This window comes from Cebus imitator, unplaced genomic scaffold, assembly GCF_001604975.1.
Source record: "Cebus imitator isolate Cc_AM_T3 unplaced genomic scaffold, Cebus_imitator-1.0 Scaffold311, whole genome shotgun sequence".
Classification (NCBI taxonomy): Eukaryota; Metazoa; Chordata; class Mammalia; order Primates; family Cebidae; genus Cebus; species Cebus imitator.
The window spans coordinates 37,688-57,582 of NW_016107626.1; the positions used below are offsets into that span (position 1 = coordinate 37,688).

Consider the following 19,895-nt stretch of genomic DNA (forward strand, 5'->3'; position numbering starts at 1 on the left):
CCACTACATCTGGCCAATTTTAAAACAAAATTTTTGTAGAGATGGTATTTCACCGTGTTGGCCAGGCTGGTCTCAAACTCTTGACCTCAAGTGATCTGCCCGCCTTGGCCTCCCAAAGTGGTGGGATTACAGGCGTGAGCCACTGCGCCTGGCTGGACTAGGTTATTTCTAAAACAGCTCAGTCACCTTCATGAACAACTAAAAGAAACTGGACACAGAACCTGGGATACGCTTGGCCTCTCTAACATCTTTTAGTTAGGTTTCCCCTAGCCCTCTCCTTGTGGCAAATTTCTGACATATATTTCACTGAAGTTCAAATTCTTTTCTTGACAGGCTAGAGAAAATATTGACGAAGCCAAGGTCATGGGCCTCAGAAACCCAACCCCACAAGCAGAGCAGGAAAACAGCTCCAGGCCCTCTCTCCTAATTCAGAGGGTCTGGGGATGCTACAAATCTTACTGTTTCTTCTACCAGAAGGAATAGGGTGGTGCTAGCACCACCCTCTGGGATGGGAGACAGATCCTCAGGCACTGCTGGTGGGGACACACTGGTTGTCTCGTAGAGAAGTGCAATGTAGCCAAGGTTCTCTGTTGACCTGTGGGCAGCAATTCCACTGCTTGATACACCTCCAGAGAAACTCCTGTGACATGTACATGGAGGTGTGTGCCACGGCATGGTCTGCAGTACAGTTTCTAAGAGGGACAGAGTGGAAAGAGCTGACGGCCCGTGGACCAGGAAGTGACTGTCTTCATTCAGCCCATAGACCATGAGGTGACGGTTAAATAACAAAGCAGATCCTACAGGAACCAGCAGGAACGGGCTGCAGGTATGCAGATACGTGAAAAGTCTGCAGTGTGAAGCCCAATGAAACACATGATAAGCCGTGTTTGAAAACACAGCTATGTTTGCGTTTTTAAAGATGACATCCTCTATGGAAACCCATTATTTGTGAAGTCGGTAATCTCCGGGGGATTTGCGAGGTGGTGTATGAAAACTGGCTGGTGCAGGGTCATCGAAGAGACATCAGCCATAGCTTTATCTAATGTTTTAAAACTATTAGATAATACATGTAATTCATATAATTGCATGTGCAATTAAACATTAAAAAGTCATGGCTGGCCGGGCGCGGTGGCTCAAGCCTGTAATCCCAGCACTTTGGGAGGCCGAGGCGGGTGGATAACGAGGTCAAGAGATCGAGACCATCCTGGTCAACACGGTGAAACCCCGTCTCTACTAAAAATACAAAACATTAGCCGGGCATGGTGGCGCGTGCCTGTAATCCCAGCTACTCAGGAAGCTGAGGCAGGAGAATCGCCTGAACCCAGGAGGCGGAGGTTGCGGTGAGCCAAGATCGCGCCATTGCACTCCAGCCTGGGTAACAAGAGCGAAACTCCATCCCCCCCCCCAAAAAAAAAAAAGTCATGGCTGGAAGAAGCTGCTGCTATATCATCAGTTTCACAGTATAGACGTCTTGGAAAAGAATCTTGAGAAAAATTAACTTGCCTTTCTTTTACCTTAATCCTCCCATTTTCGGGGCCAGTTTTAAGTAATAACTGGTGCTTTTGGAACAACCAACCGAAAAAGAGAGTGCCACCAAGTCACACTGGCTTTAGCTTTGGCCAAACCCTTCCCGGCTGCCATGTGGACTTTGCCAGGATGATTACTAAGGACATGGTATAGTCTATTTCTAGCTTCCAAACCACTTCGAGCCAGCTCTTGCTTTGCTCTTTCTTTAATAAGGAGCCGGAGGAATGTCAGTTCTAAAGTGATCGAGAAAAGAATGTGAAGCTGTGAGCTGTCCATTTGGTTGCTGACAAAAAATAGACCTCATATCAAGGGGGTTGACATCTGAGTCCTTGGCTCATGTTCGCCTCCACAGGAAGATTCTCTACTTGGTGTAGTAAAAAATTCAGGGACAGAACTAGGACTAGAAAACAATCGGTGTAAGAGTGGTTTTACCACTAACCAGCAGGTCCCACTTCCCTGTCTAACCCTCGGTTTCCTTGCTTGTAAAACAAAAGGGCTGAGACTTATCTCTCCAGTGCCTTCCAGCTCCAGGATGACTCTTGTTGATAATGGCTTTGGTTGGAAACTCAATTTGGAGTGCTCCTCTCTTGTCTCCCACTTAGCACTAGACCTTTTCTGCTTCTATGACAGCCTCTCCACTGTGCCCAAGACCTAGCACATCTTTCTACCTGTCTGATACCTTGTCATCTGCAGCCCAAAGGTACCTTCCACTCAACAGGCCAAAGGCAGAACTCCTGACCTCCCACCAACCCACTCAACACGGCTGAACTCATGGCCTCTTTCCCTGCTTCTCTAGCTCAGTGGAAAGTACTGGCTTCCATCTAGTTCCACCTGGGTGTCATCCTGACACAGCCAATTCCCCACATCCATGTTTTCACCAAGCCTTGTAAGTCACCTTCCTAAATAACTCTAAAAGCCACTCTCACTATCCTCAGCTTTATGTACTTCTAGAACCAACCACCTCCCTAGACCCAGCTACTATCCACTCTAGCTTCCTCTCAAATTCCACCCTCCTACTCTGTGGCCAGAGAGATCTTTAAAATACATAACTTGATTTCAGTCCCTCATGGCCATCAGGACAAAGGCTTCCCATTGTGTATGGCTGTTCAAGACAACGGACAGACTGCAGTGTGACCTGCTGGGCCCAGAGTCCCCTGCCTACCCCTCCACACTCATGTCTGTCCTCCAGCCCTGCTGACCTGTTAGTTCCCCTAACAGGCTCAGCTCCTTTCCAGCAGAGGGCTCGCCCACACACTATTCCTTGGCTTGAAACTGCACCACCCTCTAGCTACTCCTCAGCTTGGAACTGCCCCACCCCACTGCTGCCACATGCTCACCCTTTCAGTTCTTCCCTCAAGTGTGCACGTATCACTTTTTCAGGAAAGTATTCCCTGCCTTGCCCAAATCTAGGGTGGCTTCCTCTGCTGTACACTTGCGGGGAAAAAAAAACAAAAGAGCATGTTTCTTTTCCAGGGTTCTTAGCTCAGATTGTAATGAGACCCTCCTTAGAGCGATGATGCATTATTTCCAGATCTCCCTCACTGCCTGCATTCACTGCCTGCATTCCCCAGAGCAGAGGACCTACCGTGGGCACTCAGTGCAGCTGTGCAGACCAAACTCTACGGCTTCTAAGGCTTTCCATCAAGAAGCCACTACAAGAAAAGTGGAAAGTGAAATTTAAAAAAAAATCCAACTTGACTGCCAACTCCAGCTTTATTTTAGGTTCTTTCCGCCTGGCTGGGCTCCTCAAAATCCTGCACCTCACTCTATCACCTCTTGGTCAGCACCCTCACTGCCACCGGGCATAGTCCCTGGTCAGCTAGGAAGCCGGAGGCAAGATCTGCGTGGCTCTTTTGCCAGGGATCCTGCACCGTGTCCACCAGGTGCCCAGGAACTCAGGAGGCACTGCTGGACTTCTTGCTGGGCCGTAAGCTTCCTAAATACACAGATGATTGCTTAAGGGCTGGGATCTGATTAGAAGTCCTCACATGCCTCAAACCAACTCCGCCATTTGGAAAACTGCAAAGTCTTCTCATGCTCCTCTTCCCTCCCTCCTTGGTGAAGAGCTGGGAAAGAAGTTCATGAGGGAGCTTCTAGACCAACAAAGGGAAGGACTCCCAATTTATGATGACTTTTGGCCAAACAATGGATAGGGAAGAGAGGGTCCAGAAGTAATCACCAAACTCCAGTGTGTTCTTGTTTCTGACATCAAGAGGCCCTGCCTTTCAGTTTCCGAGTTCCATGACATTGGATCATGCACAATGTATGTCAGTCATGGGTCCTATTAGGAATCCTATCATCCTGGCAGTGGAGGTGACCTTGCATACCATTCCATCCAACGCCTCAGGGTTCTCATAAACAAGGAAAGAAGGAGTGAAAAGAAAATACTGACATGGAAACAAAGTATCCACTGCAAGGAAGCAAAAGATAGGCTCTGCCAGGGAATTGATCTGATTATCAAGCCATCCAGATCAGCCCCTCACACACCTGACTGACTCACAGTATTCTGAGGCCTATGGGAGCCACACATCCTAACACCAGCACAAGGCAAGGCTTGATCTTCACTGGACAGTCTTTTGGAAAAATAAAGCCAAGCAAAAATAACAAACAAATATCTTAGAATTCTCTTTAAGACAAAGCAATGCTACTGTGAATGAGGCCGATTTCCCCCCAGTTATCAGGATGGACTGATTACAGTGCCCAGATTCATTTGCCTGAAGATAATTGCCTCAATTCTCCACTTCACTTTGCACATATAGAAATAGTCCCAATCTACCAGAGCCTCATGTAACTAGACATGTAAAATTGGTCTAATCATATTTTGAAGAGCTCGAGCTGAAAGTATTTCTATGAACGTGTGCCTGAACCATGACACCACTAAGGGTTTCTCCCCTCTGGGCTCGAGGCATGCTCGCTCCCTCCCTCTCTCCCACAAGTCTGAAGGGGTGAGTCAGATCCTCAACAGATGAGATGAAAACAACTTTGAGGCTCACTGTCAGGGCTGGGGGCTGGGGGAAAGACTGAATGTCCAGGAGAGCTGGACAAAAGACAAAGCTATGAGCCAAGAGCTTTTCTGACAGCTCAGTGGTCCTTTGCAATCAGCAGTGTTTTCAGCTACAGCCCCCTGGCTGCAGGGCTACTGGCTACTGGTGGGCAGGGCAGGACATCTAGGGCTAGAACCTCATGGACTGGGGATGTCCTGGGACAATGATGTCTCAGCTGGCTGCAGGAAAGAACCAGACAAGCTCAGTGTCAGTCAGGCTAGGCAGACAGCCGGAGCTCAGGATGAAGCAAGGCAGGGTGTCAGAGTCCAGGGGCTGAATCGGGGAACACAAGAATATCAAGCTCCAGGGCCACAGCAGAGAAACAAGACACCACGTCCAAGAGGGCCTGTACCCCGAAGCTGATGCTTTGCCTGAGCAAGGGGGCTTCTAGATGCTTCCCGTTGGATCAGGAGTCTAGAAATTGCTCCTCCCGTGGCAGAGGGAGAGAGAGAGGGAGACAGGCGCTGTAGGAGAAGCTCGATAGAGCACGAACTGAGGGAAGGAAGGCAGCTCCTGGTAAGACAGCTCCAAGCAATCTCTGCGCACAAAACGAAGGCTCCTTTCTGATCCTACTCCCTTTAAAAACGAAGGGCACAAATACGGTATTGTAATCCCAACAATGGCCTGGACAGAAACCAGTCATGTCAAAAAGGTGATTATTTTCCCCTATTGTTTGCTTTTAGCTCTATATGGCATTCCCCCCAAATCTCAAAATCAGGAGCTCGAGGTTTTCACCATTTTTACTGGTGAGAGCCAATTGATATCAGTGCAGTCTGAATAACAGCAAAAAAGCACCCTAGAGAACTGAGCCAAATGCTTCTGCATTGTACCCAGTCCTCTCTAGGGAACAGGCGGGAGGGGCCGATGCCAAATTCTCAGTGGGGTTGAGCCTTACTGGCTGATTGCCACAGTGAGGGGTGGGGAGTGCTTCAAACTCCCTGAATTCATTTCTATCCAAAGGAAAGTTTGAAAAGCTCTTCATCTTCAAAAATAGTCCTTTCCAATGATTGTCCAAAAAATATCTTTAAGAGTGATTATACCCGCTCACCAGGCAGAGCAGAACCGATCCATTATATTGAGTTTCATCTTGGAAAATGGGTTGATCTCTATGGGACCCATGACAATAGCCTGCAAGCCTTCTGAGAAGCCATGATTCATCTGTCTCTCTCAGAGCCACCAGCACATGGCTTTGCATGTGGTAGACACATGGTTAGGAACAAGTGGATTGAAACCAATTCTCATGGGCTTTTAAAAATCAAAAGAAATTCTCAAAGTCACTTCCCTCCCTGTCTATCTGGGCTGGAAGGTATTACTCTACACCTGTCAGCAACCTAGTTTTCATATCTGGGGGCATTTCACATCAATGTGTGTGTTGTTGGATGGCAGGAATTCCTCAATTACTGCGATCTCCCCACAATGCCTAGAATAGTGTCTTGATCATAGAAGTGGCTCAATTCACAAATGAAATAGCCAATTTCATTTGTAATTTCCAAGACAGCTCCAGGGAAGGAGGCAAAGAGGACCAATGTAATTAATAGATGGACTTGATTAATTTATTTGCTTCGACAAGTGGTGAGTTGTGGCACAAAGAGCCTGCCTTAGTGAGGAAAGCTATTCCATAGGCCACTGGGTCCATCGCACACATCTGTTTGCCATGCCTTAAAACTGCCACCCCAGGCTGGGCACAGTGGCTCATGCCTGTAATGCCAGCACTTTGGGAGGCCAAGGCGGGCAGATCACGAGGTCAAGATCGAGACCATCCTGGTCAACATGGTGAAACCCCATCTCTACTAAAAATACAACAGCAACAACAAAAATTAGCTGGGTGTGGTGGTGTGTACCTGTAGTCCCAGCTACTCGGGACTGAGGCAGGGGAATCGCTTGAACTCAGTAGGCGGAGGTTGCAGTGAGCTGAGATCATGCCACTGCACTCCAGCCTAGTGACAGAGTGAGACTCCGTCTCAAAAAAAACAAAAAAACACATAACTGCCATCTCAACATTCCTGTCACTGAGCCACTTACACTTTCAATGCTTCCAAAATAGTAAAAAGTATTTTACTATTTTGGAGGAAAAAGATCATGTCCATCAGTAGAGCCCCCAAGACCTTTCTCCCACTGCCTCCAGAGGCCTTCAATGGAATCAGAGGCTAACCTGCTAAGACTGTGGTGGGCACCAAGTTCCAACCCTGCTCACTCACTCACACCATGAAAAATATCTCCAGGGGCCGATCACCTGTCCTTTAACCTACATTGCTTCTGACAAGGCACCAACAACCTTCTGACAGCCCGCTCCATGCCAGATTCTTATCTGGGTTGTACTGAAGGCTTTCTGCTACAACTACCACCGACAGGTTCTAATTTTGCCCTCTAGAGCCACAGAGAATAGATCTTAAAAGCCTCTTCCACAGGAAAATCCTTTAAGGGGTTAAAGACAATATTCTTCACAATCCATCCAAATCAGAAGCTTACTGGATGATACTGTAGTGAGCTGGGAACTGCGCTCTCCTGCCCAACTGGTTTAGGAGCCTCCCTCCAGCAGAGCCCCGGAGGTGATATATGTCCATACTTTATTTACTGGCAGAGGGAGAGAGCCCCTTGTTCCTTAGTCCGGGAACAACAGAGGTTGTTCATCACCCACTTGCTTCTTTTTGAAATTCACTCTGCAGCAAGCACTTTTTAAAGTCATGCACGTACTGCATTTTAAAGAGCATATTCTGCACAGCTCCATTTGCTCGACCTCGGCACTAAGTGTGAGCTGGAATGGATTTCAGTGCAGTCCCCTGCTTCCTCCTCCCAGAGCCTGTGTTGAATGTACACTGAGATGTATTCGTAACTATGCAGGACTGGGACTCAAAAATGCAGTGTTTTGTTAAATGCCTGCCGATTAAAATGCATCTTGCAAAGAAAGCACATTGCTAATGCAGAATCTAGTCCAAAAATATGTATTATGTAATGCACATTTTTAAATAATGCAGGCAACCTCAGTGTATCTGTATTAGTGAATCAGTTCTGGGCTGCCATCTCCTTTACAGGCATAAAGCACTCCGTCTGAAGAATGAGATACTTTCTTATATACACTAAAGAATCATAATCCACCTCGTTGCTGACAGCTGACATTAGTTTCCATTTAAAGGGCATTTACTAGCACCCATATATTCCTGATGTTTTTTGCCAACATGCCCTGAAATCAGCTTGAACGGTATCTTCCTGTGCCATATGCTGTCGGTGGAGCTGTGCTAACTGGAAGAAATAAAGTGGGTGGGTCAGCGTAGGCGGACCCTCTAGAAATGTGCCTTGTCAGTCAGGACTGAGAGGCAGAGATCAGGATTTGAAATATACAGCTCTAAATGCCCCTGTCCAGTGTCCCATAATATCCACACAATGACTACAGCCACACAGGCACTTGCTATAATCAAACCCTTGCAGTTCCTCAGGAAAAGTGGCAGAGCAGGGCACAACAGGAACACAGACATTTGTCCTTTTGTGGGGTTTGACAAATCACTCCCACTTTATTAGACCACCTTCCCAGGTTCAAGCAATTCTTGTGCCTCAGCCACCCGAGTAGCTAGAACTACAGGTGCGCGCCAACATGTCTGACTAATTTTTGTATTTTTAGTACTGACAGGCTTTTACCATGTTGGTCAGGCTCGTCTTGAACTCCCTGCCTCAAGTGATCCACCTGCCTTAGCCTCCCAAAGTTCTGGGATTACAGGTGAGAGCCACCGTGCCCAGCCCAATCACTATTTTCATGCTACAAACTAACACAGAGTGCAAGATGCAAGGCAGACACAGCCAAGATGCAGAAAGGAAAACCTCAACACATCCAAAGTGGCTACTGGCTTCTCACTGGGGTATGAACTCTGCACTCGGTAGCTTTAGTGCAGGTGTGGTGTTGAGGGTGTGAGGATAAGTTGAGGGTGTGAGAACGGCTGTGGGTACATGAGTGACTCTTCAGACACCAGGCAGAAGTACCAGAAGGGTAATACCTGGTGGGCCACCCAGTGGGAGAACATCTTTTTTTAAGATTCCCCATACTGACTCAAGAAGGAGAAAAGGACCCCAACCCATGACATGAATCTCAAGTAAAACAACCTTCTTGATACTCTCATGGCTTCTAGGATGATGGCTTTGCTTTGAGTTGTTTGGCCTTTGGACTTGTCACTGTGGCCAAAAGGGCACTCCAAGATCATCTTGGAGGGCCAGTCTGAAGACACGCACACCCCAAAAGCAGTGGCCAGGTTAGCTCCCACTGCAGGGATCTCTCCTGCAGGCCATCATTTGATTTTCATTTTCTAGGCCCAAGAAAGAGCAGCAGTATTTATTCCATGCCTTCAGCCTTTGCAGAGTTCAACAACACGATCTAGCGGTGTCTGGCCGCCCCCTAGCCCTGATCCGATCATTTTCTCATGTGGAATTCAAGCCAGATTAAACAATGTTGGTGGGTACAGAGGGATTCTGACTGATTCAATCTCCTGATTAACAGCAAATTAACCCAAAATGTCTTGTCCTTCATACAATACTTTTGTTGTTGTTCACTACTCTACCTTCAGCACCTAGAACACAGCTTGGCACGTGTGAGGCACCCAATGAGTATTGCTGAAAGAGTTACCTTTGTTAAAAATCGATCTACAAAATGGCCGGAAGGGGCCTCCAGGGAGGATTCCGTGTCACCCCTGAACTGCCCCACAGGAGAAAAGTGGTTGTGTGGACTAAGAGCCGAGGAAAAGCTTCCCTTTACCCATGTTCTCAGCGCCAGCCTGAGTTCCAGCACCACCTTCTCAGCTAAATAGAGCTCAGTGCAGTTCTCAGATGGGCTCCCAGACTTGCAAACTACTACCTCATCCCTGCAGGCCCTTGTTGAAAAAGTTGAGGTGATTAGCCGATTCAGACTGTTTGGGCATGTCTTTTTTGGAAACTTCTCTAATTACAGTCACTACAACAGATCTGCTAAAGGCAGTTTCATGATTAATTACTGCCTGAAATTACCATCCTCAAACTATTAAGCCCTAGGAAAAGACTGGGGGCTGGATCATTAACACCTGCGTAGAGACCCTCATTCCCCTTAATATTTGCTATCTGGGGTTCTGGGTTTTTAGCTGCTCCGGGGCTGTGTTTATTTCACCAATAACTGGAGGAACCGGGGAGGGGCACGACCCCATGGGAGCCGATGCCCACCTGCCCAAGTGCTGGACCCCGGGCTAGCTTGCCCGCTTGCTCCTCGCCACCCGCCAGGTCCCCCGCCCATCGCTTCGCCTAAATCCTTTCAAACAAGGTTCCCTCCTGCCATCTGCCGGCCCACTAGGGTCTGCGCCACAGGCTCCGCGCCACCGCGCAGCTCGCGGGGAGGCAGCCCCCACCTCCTTACTGCACATGCCCGGCAGAAGTCCGGGCGCGCAACTTCGCAGAACCTCTCCGCCCATCCCTCCTCGCCTCAGTCTCCTCTGTCCTCTCTCAGGCGAGAGGACCGGCGGAGGCACCTCTCTGAGTCTTAGACTGCAGAGCCTAAGACTCAGCGAGAGAAGCCCGGGAGGAGACAGACCTTTCCCCCCTTTTGCTCAGAAAGGCAAGCAAGGCGCGGAGCTTTAGAAAGTTCCTAAGTGGTCAAGAAGGTAGGTCTTCCCTGTTTCTCCTCACAAGGAGGTGAGACTGGGACCTCCGGGCCAGCTTCTCACATCGTAGGGTGTACCTCTCCCGGCTTCAGCAGCCGATGCACTTTGGAGCCACTCTCTGCAGAGCCAGGGGGCAGGTCTGTTTCTCGGTGTGCGCCTAAGAGGATGGATCGCAGGTCCCGGGCTCAGCAGTGGCGCCGAGCTCGCCAAAATTACAACGACCTGTGCCCGCCCATAGGCCGCCGGGCAGCCACCGCGCTCCTCTGGCTCTCCTGCTCCATCGCGCTCCTCCGCGCGCTTGCCACCTCTAACGCCCGTGCCCAGCAGCGCGCAGCTGCCCAACAGCGCCGGAGCTTCCTTAACGCCCACCACCGCTCCGGCGCCCAGGTATTCCCTGAGTCCCCCGAATCGGAATCTGACCACGAGCACGAGGAGGCAGACCTTGAGCTGTCCCTCCCCGAGTGCCTAGAGTACGAGGAAGAGTTCGACTACGAGACCGAGAGCGAGACCGAGTCCGAAATCGAGTCTGAGACCGACTTCGAGACCGAGCCTGAGACCGCCCCTGCCACTGAGCCTGAGACCGAGCCGGAAGACGAGCGCGGCCCCGTGGTGCCCAAGCAGTCCACGTTCGGCCAGTCCCTCGCGGAGAGCCAGTCTCTCACCCAGCGTCTGCACGCCCTGAAGTTGCGAAGCCCCGACGCCTCCCCGAGTCGCGCGCAGCCCAGCACTCAGGAGCCCCAGAGCCCCAGGGAAGGGGAGGAGCTCAAGCCCGAGGACAAGGATCCGAGGGACCCCGAAGAGTCTGAGGAGCCCAAGGAGGAGAAGAAGCAGCGGCGTCGCTGCAAGCCGAAGAAGAAGCCCACCCGCCGTGAGGAGTCCCCGGAGTCCCCTTCCAAAAAGGGACCCATCCCCATCCGGCGTCACTAATGGAGGACGCCGTCCAGATTCTCCTTGTTTTCATGGATTCAGGTTAGTTGCCCTCCGCTAAACTGGGGAGCCCAGGGTGGGGGGCGGTGTGGGAGCGGCGGGCGGAAAGGTGGTGAGAAGGAAGGGCAGGTTAGAGGCGAGCGGGAGGAGAGGGGCTCAGATGGCCAGCCCAGGACACCGGGTCAGGGTGAGGCGGCGAGGGCTCCCCCAAACTTCCCAGGATGCCAGGAGCGCCTCGGTGGCCAAAGGCTTGTTGGACGGCGGGACGCACCCGGTGCGTCCCGCTGGAGACAACCTGAGGTACGCACTGGCTGCGCGACTGAATCCCGAACGCGCCCCAGATTTGGAGCTGCCCACCCAAGAGGCATTGGTAAGTTACTTGTTTTGCACGCTTTTCTACCTCTTAGAAAGACTAGTCTCAAATAAGTTGGCTTCGCAGGCGCCCAAAATGTGGTTGGGAGGTGCGCGCGCCAACTTTCATGATTCGGGAGCAGCTGCGCTATAGGGACACTGTTGCAATGTGCTGAAAGTAGTCAGAATGGGATTGAGCGAGAACTCTGGAGACTGACAGCCGGGGAGGGAAATCACCCGCGCGCGCGGCGCCTAAGCAGCTCAAAGCCGGGAGCCCAGGTCTCAGCGCTGCCAATTTGAAGCCACTGGACCTCCGCGCCAGTTCCCCCCGCTGCCGCGCGCCAGGCTTGGCCGCCACAACCCGTCTCCGGGCGCTCTTGGGCCCAGAGACCGCCTCAAAGAGCGTGCGCACCTGCCCGCGCGCCTGAGCTGACCTCTCCGGGCGGCTGGCGGTTGGGGGAAAGTACTTGGAGGAAAGGCAGGAGAGGTAAGGGGACCCCTGGGGGTGCTTCTACGGGCTACGAGGGTTGGACGCACAGACATGGTCACGTCGGGGTATTGGCAAGCTTTTGGCGCAGCTGGTCAGGTGGCGAGGCTGCATGCAGCTTAGCTGACGTCCCGGGCTGTTTGCGCAGGACCCTGGGAGGCCCTCGAGGTGGTCGCGAGCGGAAAGGTAAAGGGGAACAAGGGACAGGCTGGAGAGGGGGTCGCGTCTAACATCACGATAACTTACAATTCGTCCCCAAAGAGCGCGGCGCCCGCCGAGGTGGGGAAAGGTGTTGGATCCGGCGCCAGTCCATGGACATCAATCAGTCGAAAAGCGGGCAGGGGCCGGCGGCTGAGGGAGGGGAGGCGGCGTGCTCCGGCCATTTTCAGCTTGGGTGGAGTTAAGTTTAGAATCTGTAACGTGGAGGGGAATCTGCCCTGGTGACCCAGCACAAAAATGGCTGTAATCTGGTAACGCACCTTCGGAGGGGAAGGCGTGCTCTCCTCGCCAGTCCTGGGGAGAAAGACTGATATGTGAAATGCCTTTACAAAATCTCATCCGAATTGGAAATTGATTTTTTTTTTCTGGTGTGCGTTCTCCTGTTGTGCCGGCTTTACTTATTATGATGACAATTATTTGGAGGAAAAGTAAAGCGATTTGATGGTTTGAGATGAATGACGGTCAGGTTCTTAACTCCTAAGAAAAGGATGGTGACAGAAGGAAAATACCTTAAATGGTCTTCCTTCCAGGACTTACTCCGTAGGAAGGGCGTCGCAGTGCCCAAGAGTCAGTTCTGCCGGGCTGCAGCGCGAACTGTGGTTGGATGTCTTTGTGGTCTTCCCTAGTAAATACGGAGAAGCCAGTTTATTTGCAAGTGGTTTTCTGCGGCAGTCATGTTAGTCTCCGAAGTTTGGAGGCTGCAGAAGGGCTAGGCGTGCCCTGCTTTTGGCTTGCCCCTAACTTGAAATTCCTACTCAATGTAAACAGTGATGGTGTGTTGCTTTCTGTGACATGAAGTGTTCAGTTTTTCGTCTGGTAATGTCTCAGTCGCCTGAGTTCACCAAGCAAAAGGTTTCTAGGGACAAGCAAGAGAAGCCAGCGGTTATGTTGAATTTTTTGGTGTGCTTTCAAGGGTGGGAGCGATCTTCAGACTGGGTGGTCTGGGAGACCCGTTTTCCCGCAGAGCTCGGTTTACTCACTAGAGAAATTAGCATGTTGCCTTGTTGCAGGATGAATAAACAAGTTTTTCAAAAGCCTTCCGTGTCGAACCGACACCAAGACCAACTCAGGGAGGCTTCCCGAACTGTAAGCATTGCACCATGTTCACGTATAGCAGGGAGGGACAATCTAGGAACACACAGTCTTTCAGACAGTCTTCCACAAGTGCCTCAGTATCCGCATTACAGCCCAATTGGAAAAACCTGTTACCTACCGGCACTCACCCTCCCCACTTAATTCCCCTCCCCCAACTTCCCTCTTTACACCCTGATTCAATGGTGGAAAAGCCAGTGCAGACCACAGAAAGCAACTGAGAGATAGACCAAAAGACCAACCCCCTCACCCCCAGGAAAGGACCCATGAGCCGCCCCCGCCCCCCCCCCCACCGACAGGATTTTGCTATATAGACTTATCAAGCCTTCTTTCTGCCTGAGAAACTGGTGTTCAGCTGCCTTTTCCAGAGCCATTTCTAGCACGTTCCCCAAGCATTCCTAAATCACTAGTCTCCCAACTGGCCCTTTGTCTCACTCTGCTCAACTAGGGTTAGCATTTGAATAGGCCCACTTGCCCCTTTTACTTAGGTGAGGTCTATGGAGTAAGGCTATGCTCTCAAGATAAAGCAGATCTTACCATTAACCGCATAGGTGAACTCCCAGCCAGTTTTAATATTTCAAATGGAGGGCGAGGGAGGAGGAGCAGGAGATTAAAGCTAGTTAAACATGATGGTGTGCCCCAATATTGAAGTTATTTCCTTTACTACATTAATCATTTACTTAATGGACACTTGCTTTTTGGGGGGAGGGGAGGACGGCCCAAAGGTGCTCTTGTAATTTAACTTATTTGAGCTGAGAAATTATGTCACAATGTTCCAATATTGTGTGGCATCAACCTGGTGTAGGTTTAAAGTTTTGCAAACAAAACTCTTTATGTTCATCAGAATTCAAGAATTAGAAATGTTACCGTTTGGGATTGTTTTGAGATGTTTCTTTAATGCACTGCAAGCTTTTTTCACCCTGGAATTGCTTACAGCCTTTTACTCTTTAGCCTTCACTTTTCACAGCTGTGTAGAAGGTTTAAGGAGAAAGAAAACTAAAACTTCAGTGTTGGTAAGAATAAGGTTTTTTGGTTTTTAAATAATCTGCATGGATTTACTTCATTTATCAGTTTTTATTATACTGCTCTTCAAGAAGAGGAAAGCTTTTGAGAGGAAACTGAGCAGAAATTATGGTGTGGGTAAAGCATGCCTCTTAACAGGAAGGTGACCTATCACAAAAACCAAATCACTAAAATAAAATTGAGCTTCAGGCCAGTGACGTCACATGCCGACTGAAGCCCTGATCTTCTCTAAAAAATCGCCCAGGAGAGAGAGGAGATGCTCAAATGACATCTTTAATCCCCGTGTTCAAGAATGAGGGATGGAATTTCTTGTTCTGTTGTAGAGTTTTGACACTAATGACTCTATTTCCTATAACTTGATGTCCCAGACCGGAGCCGTGGGATCCAAGACACAGCCCGGGGCTAGCAGCCCGGGTTGCTTCTAGTCCTGGTCTTGCCAAGTGGCCTTAGGTCAGACCCAACACCCCTCTGCCTCAGTTTCTTCTAAAATTAAGTTGCTGAATGAGATGTTCCTATTATCCCTTTCAGCTCCAAATGTCTAGATTGATTAAGAAGTCTGGGTTTGTCCAATTTGACTCTATGCTAGTGATTTTAACACTAATGGGACTCCAAAAAAACTTTAAATGTTGATCAAATAAAAAGCACCAGCTATTAAGAAATCTGTTGTGTTGGTTTCACATAAATTTTCGTCAAATATGCTTTACAGTTGGTTGCAAAATGTTCTTAAAAGGCAGAAATTGCAGAAAATGCAGAAAATTAGAAAATGCAGAATTCTACTGTGTCCTTTCCCTAAACTGGAAAAATTTAGCCACCCTGGAAGTCGTACTTAGTGTGCATTTTGTGAGTGTGTGCGTGTGTGTGTGTTCCCCACCTTCTCTCCCTGACCTCGGTGTCTAAGAACAAGCTTTTCGGAGCAGGATCAGGCAGCATGGTTGCAAGTACTGACCTAGTACTGCAACTCAAAGAGGATAACTGCTGTGGAAGACAGCAGGCTGATGAGGACATTGGTTAAGTAACCACAAGTGTTGGTGAATGTTGTTTGGTAACAGTTTTAAGTGTTCTGGTTAAGCTAAACCTGAAAAAATGGGACAGAAGCTACAGGTATTTGAGATAAACCAGTTTTCTCAACCTTTGCTTTTTTCGTGATCACTCCCCTCTTGGCTTCTTTAGACACGTATTTCTTATTTGCCCCTCCCCATGACATTTTAATACCATGGCCATATAAATATATATTATATTTATGTACTGCAGGACCTTGTCACAGCTAAGACATTTTTGCACACTGACATCCCCTCAAAAAAAAAAAAATTTTTTTGCCTCCATCACAGATGCATGGGATAAACAAAGCAAATATTTCAAAAACAAAACAAAACAAAATCTGGTTCTGTCAAATTAAATGATTTAGCACCCATTTTTGTTTTATAGTTTCTTGTTTTCTTACATATCAAAAGGCCACATGTGGGGGGGGGGATTTTTTTACTGCTATTTGTTTTTTCCCCTTGTTTAAAAATCTCATGAATTTTTTAAAAAGCCTCCAATAGCTATGCTGGTCCAAGCACTAGTGGCCAGTTAATTCACAGGGCAAAGAAGCCAGAATAAACAGCCTAGTGACTTAGTTCTCCTAAGGCCCAGAGCCGACGATGAGGAGCCGCCGTCACCTGTTGACAGCGCTCAGCCAGCAGAGGCAGGGCTCTGCCTGCAACTATTCCCGGGTAGAAATGAGGAAGCTGCCTTCCCCGCTCCCACTGGGCATAGCCTGTGTGTTTGTTCTGTGGGTTTATTTTAGAGTAAGCATGTTACAAATTAGCAGGGGCACATGGCTATGAGAAACGCCAACATAAGCCCGGGCTGCCTGGACAGAGGGTTAGTGGTAGCAGTAGTGGGAAGAGATTTAAAGAAGACAAAAGGAAAAGAATTTGAGGGATCACAGAAAAAAGGAAGATGTGGGCAGAAAAAAGAACCCCTGGGAAGGGGCAGAAAAGAAGATTTAGAAATGGGGTAGGGGGTCAGAAAGCCAGGAAATGTGGGGGTTATAAAGTTGTTTGAAGGAATAGAGTCTTGAAGAGAAAAAAGTTGTGGGCAGTTTCAAGTATCTGGTGGCTGAGGGGGCTAGAACAAGGTGCAGCAAGGGACAGACATCAGCTCAGCATTAGGAAGGACATTTTTAACAGCCGGATGTGGCACTGGAGGGCAACTAATGAGGCTCACAGATTCGATACTGTTTACCTCACTGTCCCCTGAGAGTTTCTTACAGACCTGTCCCAAAAATTCCAATTTCACAGGTGTGGAGTTTTCATGCAAGTACTTCAATTGCTACACTCAAACAGAAAGATTTAACACCTAGAAATCTAGCCATCTAGCTCCAAGGCTAAGCCTTGTGTTTTGGTTCACAGCAAGGTTGGTCTTCAAGGCCCCCACTTTCAAACTTGGGGGGGTCCAAGGGGCACAAGCCAAGGACTGGCAGCCAGCAGAAGACCACATTTCTTACCCCCTCACTCCGTGTGGAAGCTGATTTCTGGGTGTCCTGGCTTATGTCACTGTCTCAATTAGATTTCATTAGGAAAATTTGCTCTGGGTAATTGAGGTTGTTCGAGAAGGTGAAATATACCATTCCCCTTAAATTCAAACAATGATGCCCAAAAGCCCCCAGGGTGGCTGGAATTTCCACCATGAATTGCAGAAATTTTAAACAGAGCTTCCATTAAAGCCAAATTTACCTTCTGGGATTCCCTCTCCCTCCTCCAGCACCCACTTTTGCCCCTCTCTTAGTCGCCTTCCCGTGGTGCAATTCGCCTTTTCTGGAATGACCTCTTCTCCCCTGAAATTCTTTGCTGCATCATCAGCTAGGCTGGAGAAAGAATCCACAGCCCAGCTCAGGCAACTACAGAGAAAATGTCTGGACCCACTGTTCAAGCACAGGTGGTCAGATGACACTGGCATGCCTTGGCTGAAGCAGAATTTGGTATGCCTTTTGAAAAGGCTGCTGAGCTACAGCTAATTAGCTGAGTGAAGGGGTGTGAATTCACGATAGGGGCTTTTAAAGTATTTTCATAAAGACTGTTTCCCCTACCTCTAATATCAGCCTTGCACCTGCCTCTAACCCGCTTTCTTGCCTCATCCATTTGAGGCTTTTTTCCTTTAGCTGGGATTTGCCTCAAACAGCCTGGCCACGCAGACCCTTCTGCAGATAGCAGTATGCTGCTGCCTCCACCGGCCAAGGTGGGCAGAGGAGAGGCTGAAGGGAAAAGGATGGCAGCAGCAAGTCTTGATTGAAAAGTAATTAATTGAACAGCTTCAAAGTCTTATTACTACTCAGTCAGCACTCAGAAAACATTTGTCATTGGGAAGCTGAGAAACTTCACAGTTGCCTAACTTCTTTTCTACCTTCTCTTTCTGCTTTTACTTTTCCCTCAATTGAAAGAAACCCACTGACAAGTAATGACACAATAGGCTACAGAGAAGGCGCTTCTGCAAGCTTCACCACCCACATCCCTGCAAAGCCGAAGACCAAAAGGAAAATGACTACCAAAAAAAAGACTGTTTTTCATGGTTTTGCTTCCCTTCCCTTTCACCCACCTCCCTCCCCTCCCTCTCTCTACTTTGCTTTCTCTTTGTGGGCTACAGGGATAAATCCAGAAAGCTGACAGGTAGCTACCTAAACTTGGGATGTGCCTTGTGCTTTTGGTAATGAGTAAGAATCCCAGAATGTAAATAGAAGCACAATCACTTGTTGAATGTGCCATGAAATCATTAATAGAGAGCTGAGACTAAGTTTGGGAAGCCCAGGGCACCACATGGGGCTACCAAGGAATGGGGCTGTAATGGTGCTCTTCAGAGTCAGCAGTAAAGAAATACATTCGTTCCATTTGGAGTTCCATATTTTCAAAGAGCCACTGTTTGCCACCTGTGGCACGTGGGCCATTTGGCTCTCCTCAGAAATGCAGTTTAATGGAAGCATGAGAAGTTTTTTACCATCCCTTTCTTAGTACATCAAATGTAGAAACTATTATTTTCAAGTAGCCAAGTATACACGATTTTCAAGTAAGCCATCCCCGGGTTTCAGCAGTCAATCCTATCCTCCCCTACTTGACACATTATCTCATGGCAGCCCTGCACTTCAGCACACAGCCCCTCAGGACAGGGGTCAAGACCCTGGCACACAGCTTCTGTCCATCCCAACTCAGCCTTTTTTTCAGGCACCAACCTCTCCTGACTTCCTCTTCCTTAGCTGCATAAACACATGAATAGACTTTTCTTCCTCAGTCCTATCACATATTTATCTCTTCCTATGATGGCAATCCATCCAGCGCTGGAAATCTATGTTTAAGGTTTGCTACTATAAGGTTATAAAGGCAGATCCTAAAAATACCACTGGTCGGGTTAGGCCCCAGAAGACACTGCCCACTGACATCCAGCACTGGCCATCTCTCTCCAGGTCAAGGCCACGTTTCTGTCTTGAGCTAGCAAAATTACCAGCCCTCAGGAGGATCACCACACAAGCCAACCAATCAGGGGCCAAACAAGGTTGCCCCCAGTAAACCACTAGCCAGTCACACCCAGCTCTTACCATACTGGATTCCTCAGGTCCCTGTGGCCAAACCACCGGCTGCCTTTCAAGTGGGTCAACTCCTCAAACATTTGGCCACACTTCTGGGGTCCCTGACCCCATGCTGATGTCTCAGCTCTTAGCTCCACTCACCTAAAAGACTTAGGTTTTTCAGAGTCTGGTAGCCAGTCACTACAGATAAATAAACAAGAGTGGAAAAAAGGGGGAATATTGGGGTTAAATACTGGTATTTATTCTTCCTGGTCTTAATTTACCTTTAAATTAAGGCAATTCCTATTCAAATCTAAGGGTCCTTTCTTCACTTATAGTGGTGATTTTCAGCTGGGGGTGATTTTGCTCCCCAGAGGACATTTGGCAAAGTCTGGAGACATTTTGGTTGTTAAAGCTAAGGGGATGCTACTGGCATCTAGTGGGTAGAGGCTAGGGATGCTGCACCACATCCTATGATGCACAGGGCAGTCACCACAACAAAGAATTACCTGGCCCCAAATGCCACCAGTGCAGGGGCTAAAACACCAAGTATAGATTAGATGGGCTGAGTTCTGAAACCCCTTCCTCTGGTGTACTCCCATCTCTCCCTTCTGAGTTCTCCCTGCTCACTCCTGGACTGCCTCCCTTTTTCCTGTCCAGTGTGCCAATTGTTCAAGATTCTATTACCAAATTTATTTCTCCCCTAGAGAGTTTTATCTGACTCCATGATTTCACATCTTTATTAGGATGATTGCCAATTTGAATGTATGATCTTTATCTTTTTCTAAACTTCAGACCTTTCCTCCCAAATAATGGGCCGCAAAATCTCCATCCCAACTGCCCAAGTTTCCTTCAACTTTGCCATGTCTAAAACCAAATTGGCTCTGCCACCTTGCCAGCCCCTCCCACTGGCTTCCCTGCCACTCCCAGTGTCCCATCCATCTGGGTGCCACATCCAGGAGGGTCCTTTGGGACCCCTCCTGAGTGCCGTCCTTCAGCCTTTCTGCTTCCTTCACCGTGCCAGGTCTCTCCTTCAAACATCTCCTTTGTGCATAACCCCTTTCCTTTGTTCTCTCTCC

General features: G+C 48.7%; 1 protein-coding gene and 1 long non-coding RNA gene across 3 annotated transcripts in view; one reads left to right on the top strand and one right to left on the bottom strand.

Moving 5' to 3' along the window:
* LOC108285921 overlaps window positions 1–19,895 on the bottom strand; it is a 30,609-nt gene that overhangs the window by 9,660 nt on the left and 1,054 nt on the right. The gene's annotated exons all lie outside the window — the stretch shown is intronic.
* The window catches only part of LOC108285920 (neuroendocrine secretory protein 55), a 63,227-nt gene continuing 53,233 nt past the window's right edge, over window positions 9,902–19,895 (top strand). For both annotated transcript variants that reach the window (XM_017503427.2, XM_017503428.2), the window contains exon 1: window positions 9,902–11,149. In XM_017503427.2, the coding sequence (XP_017358916.1) occupies window positions 10,346–11,107 (762 nt within the window). In that variant the 5' untranslated portion in view covers window positions 9,902–10,345 and the 3' untranslated portion in view covers window positions 11,108–11,149. The remainder of the gene's footprint in view (window positions 11,150–19,895) is intronic.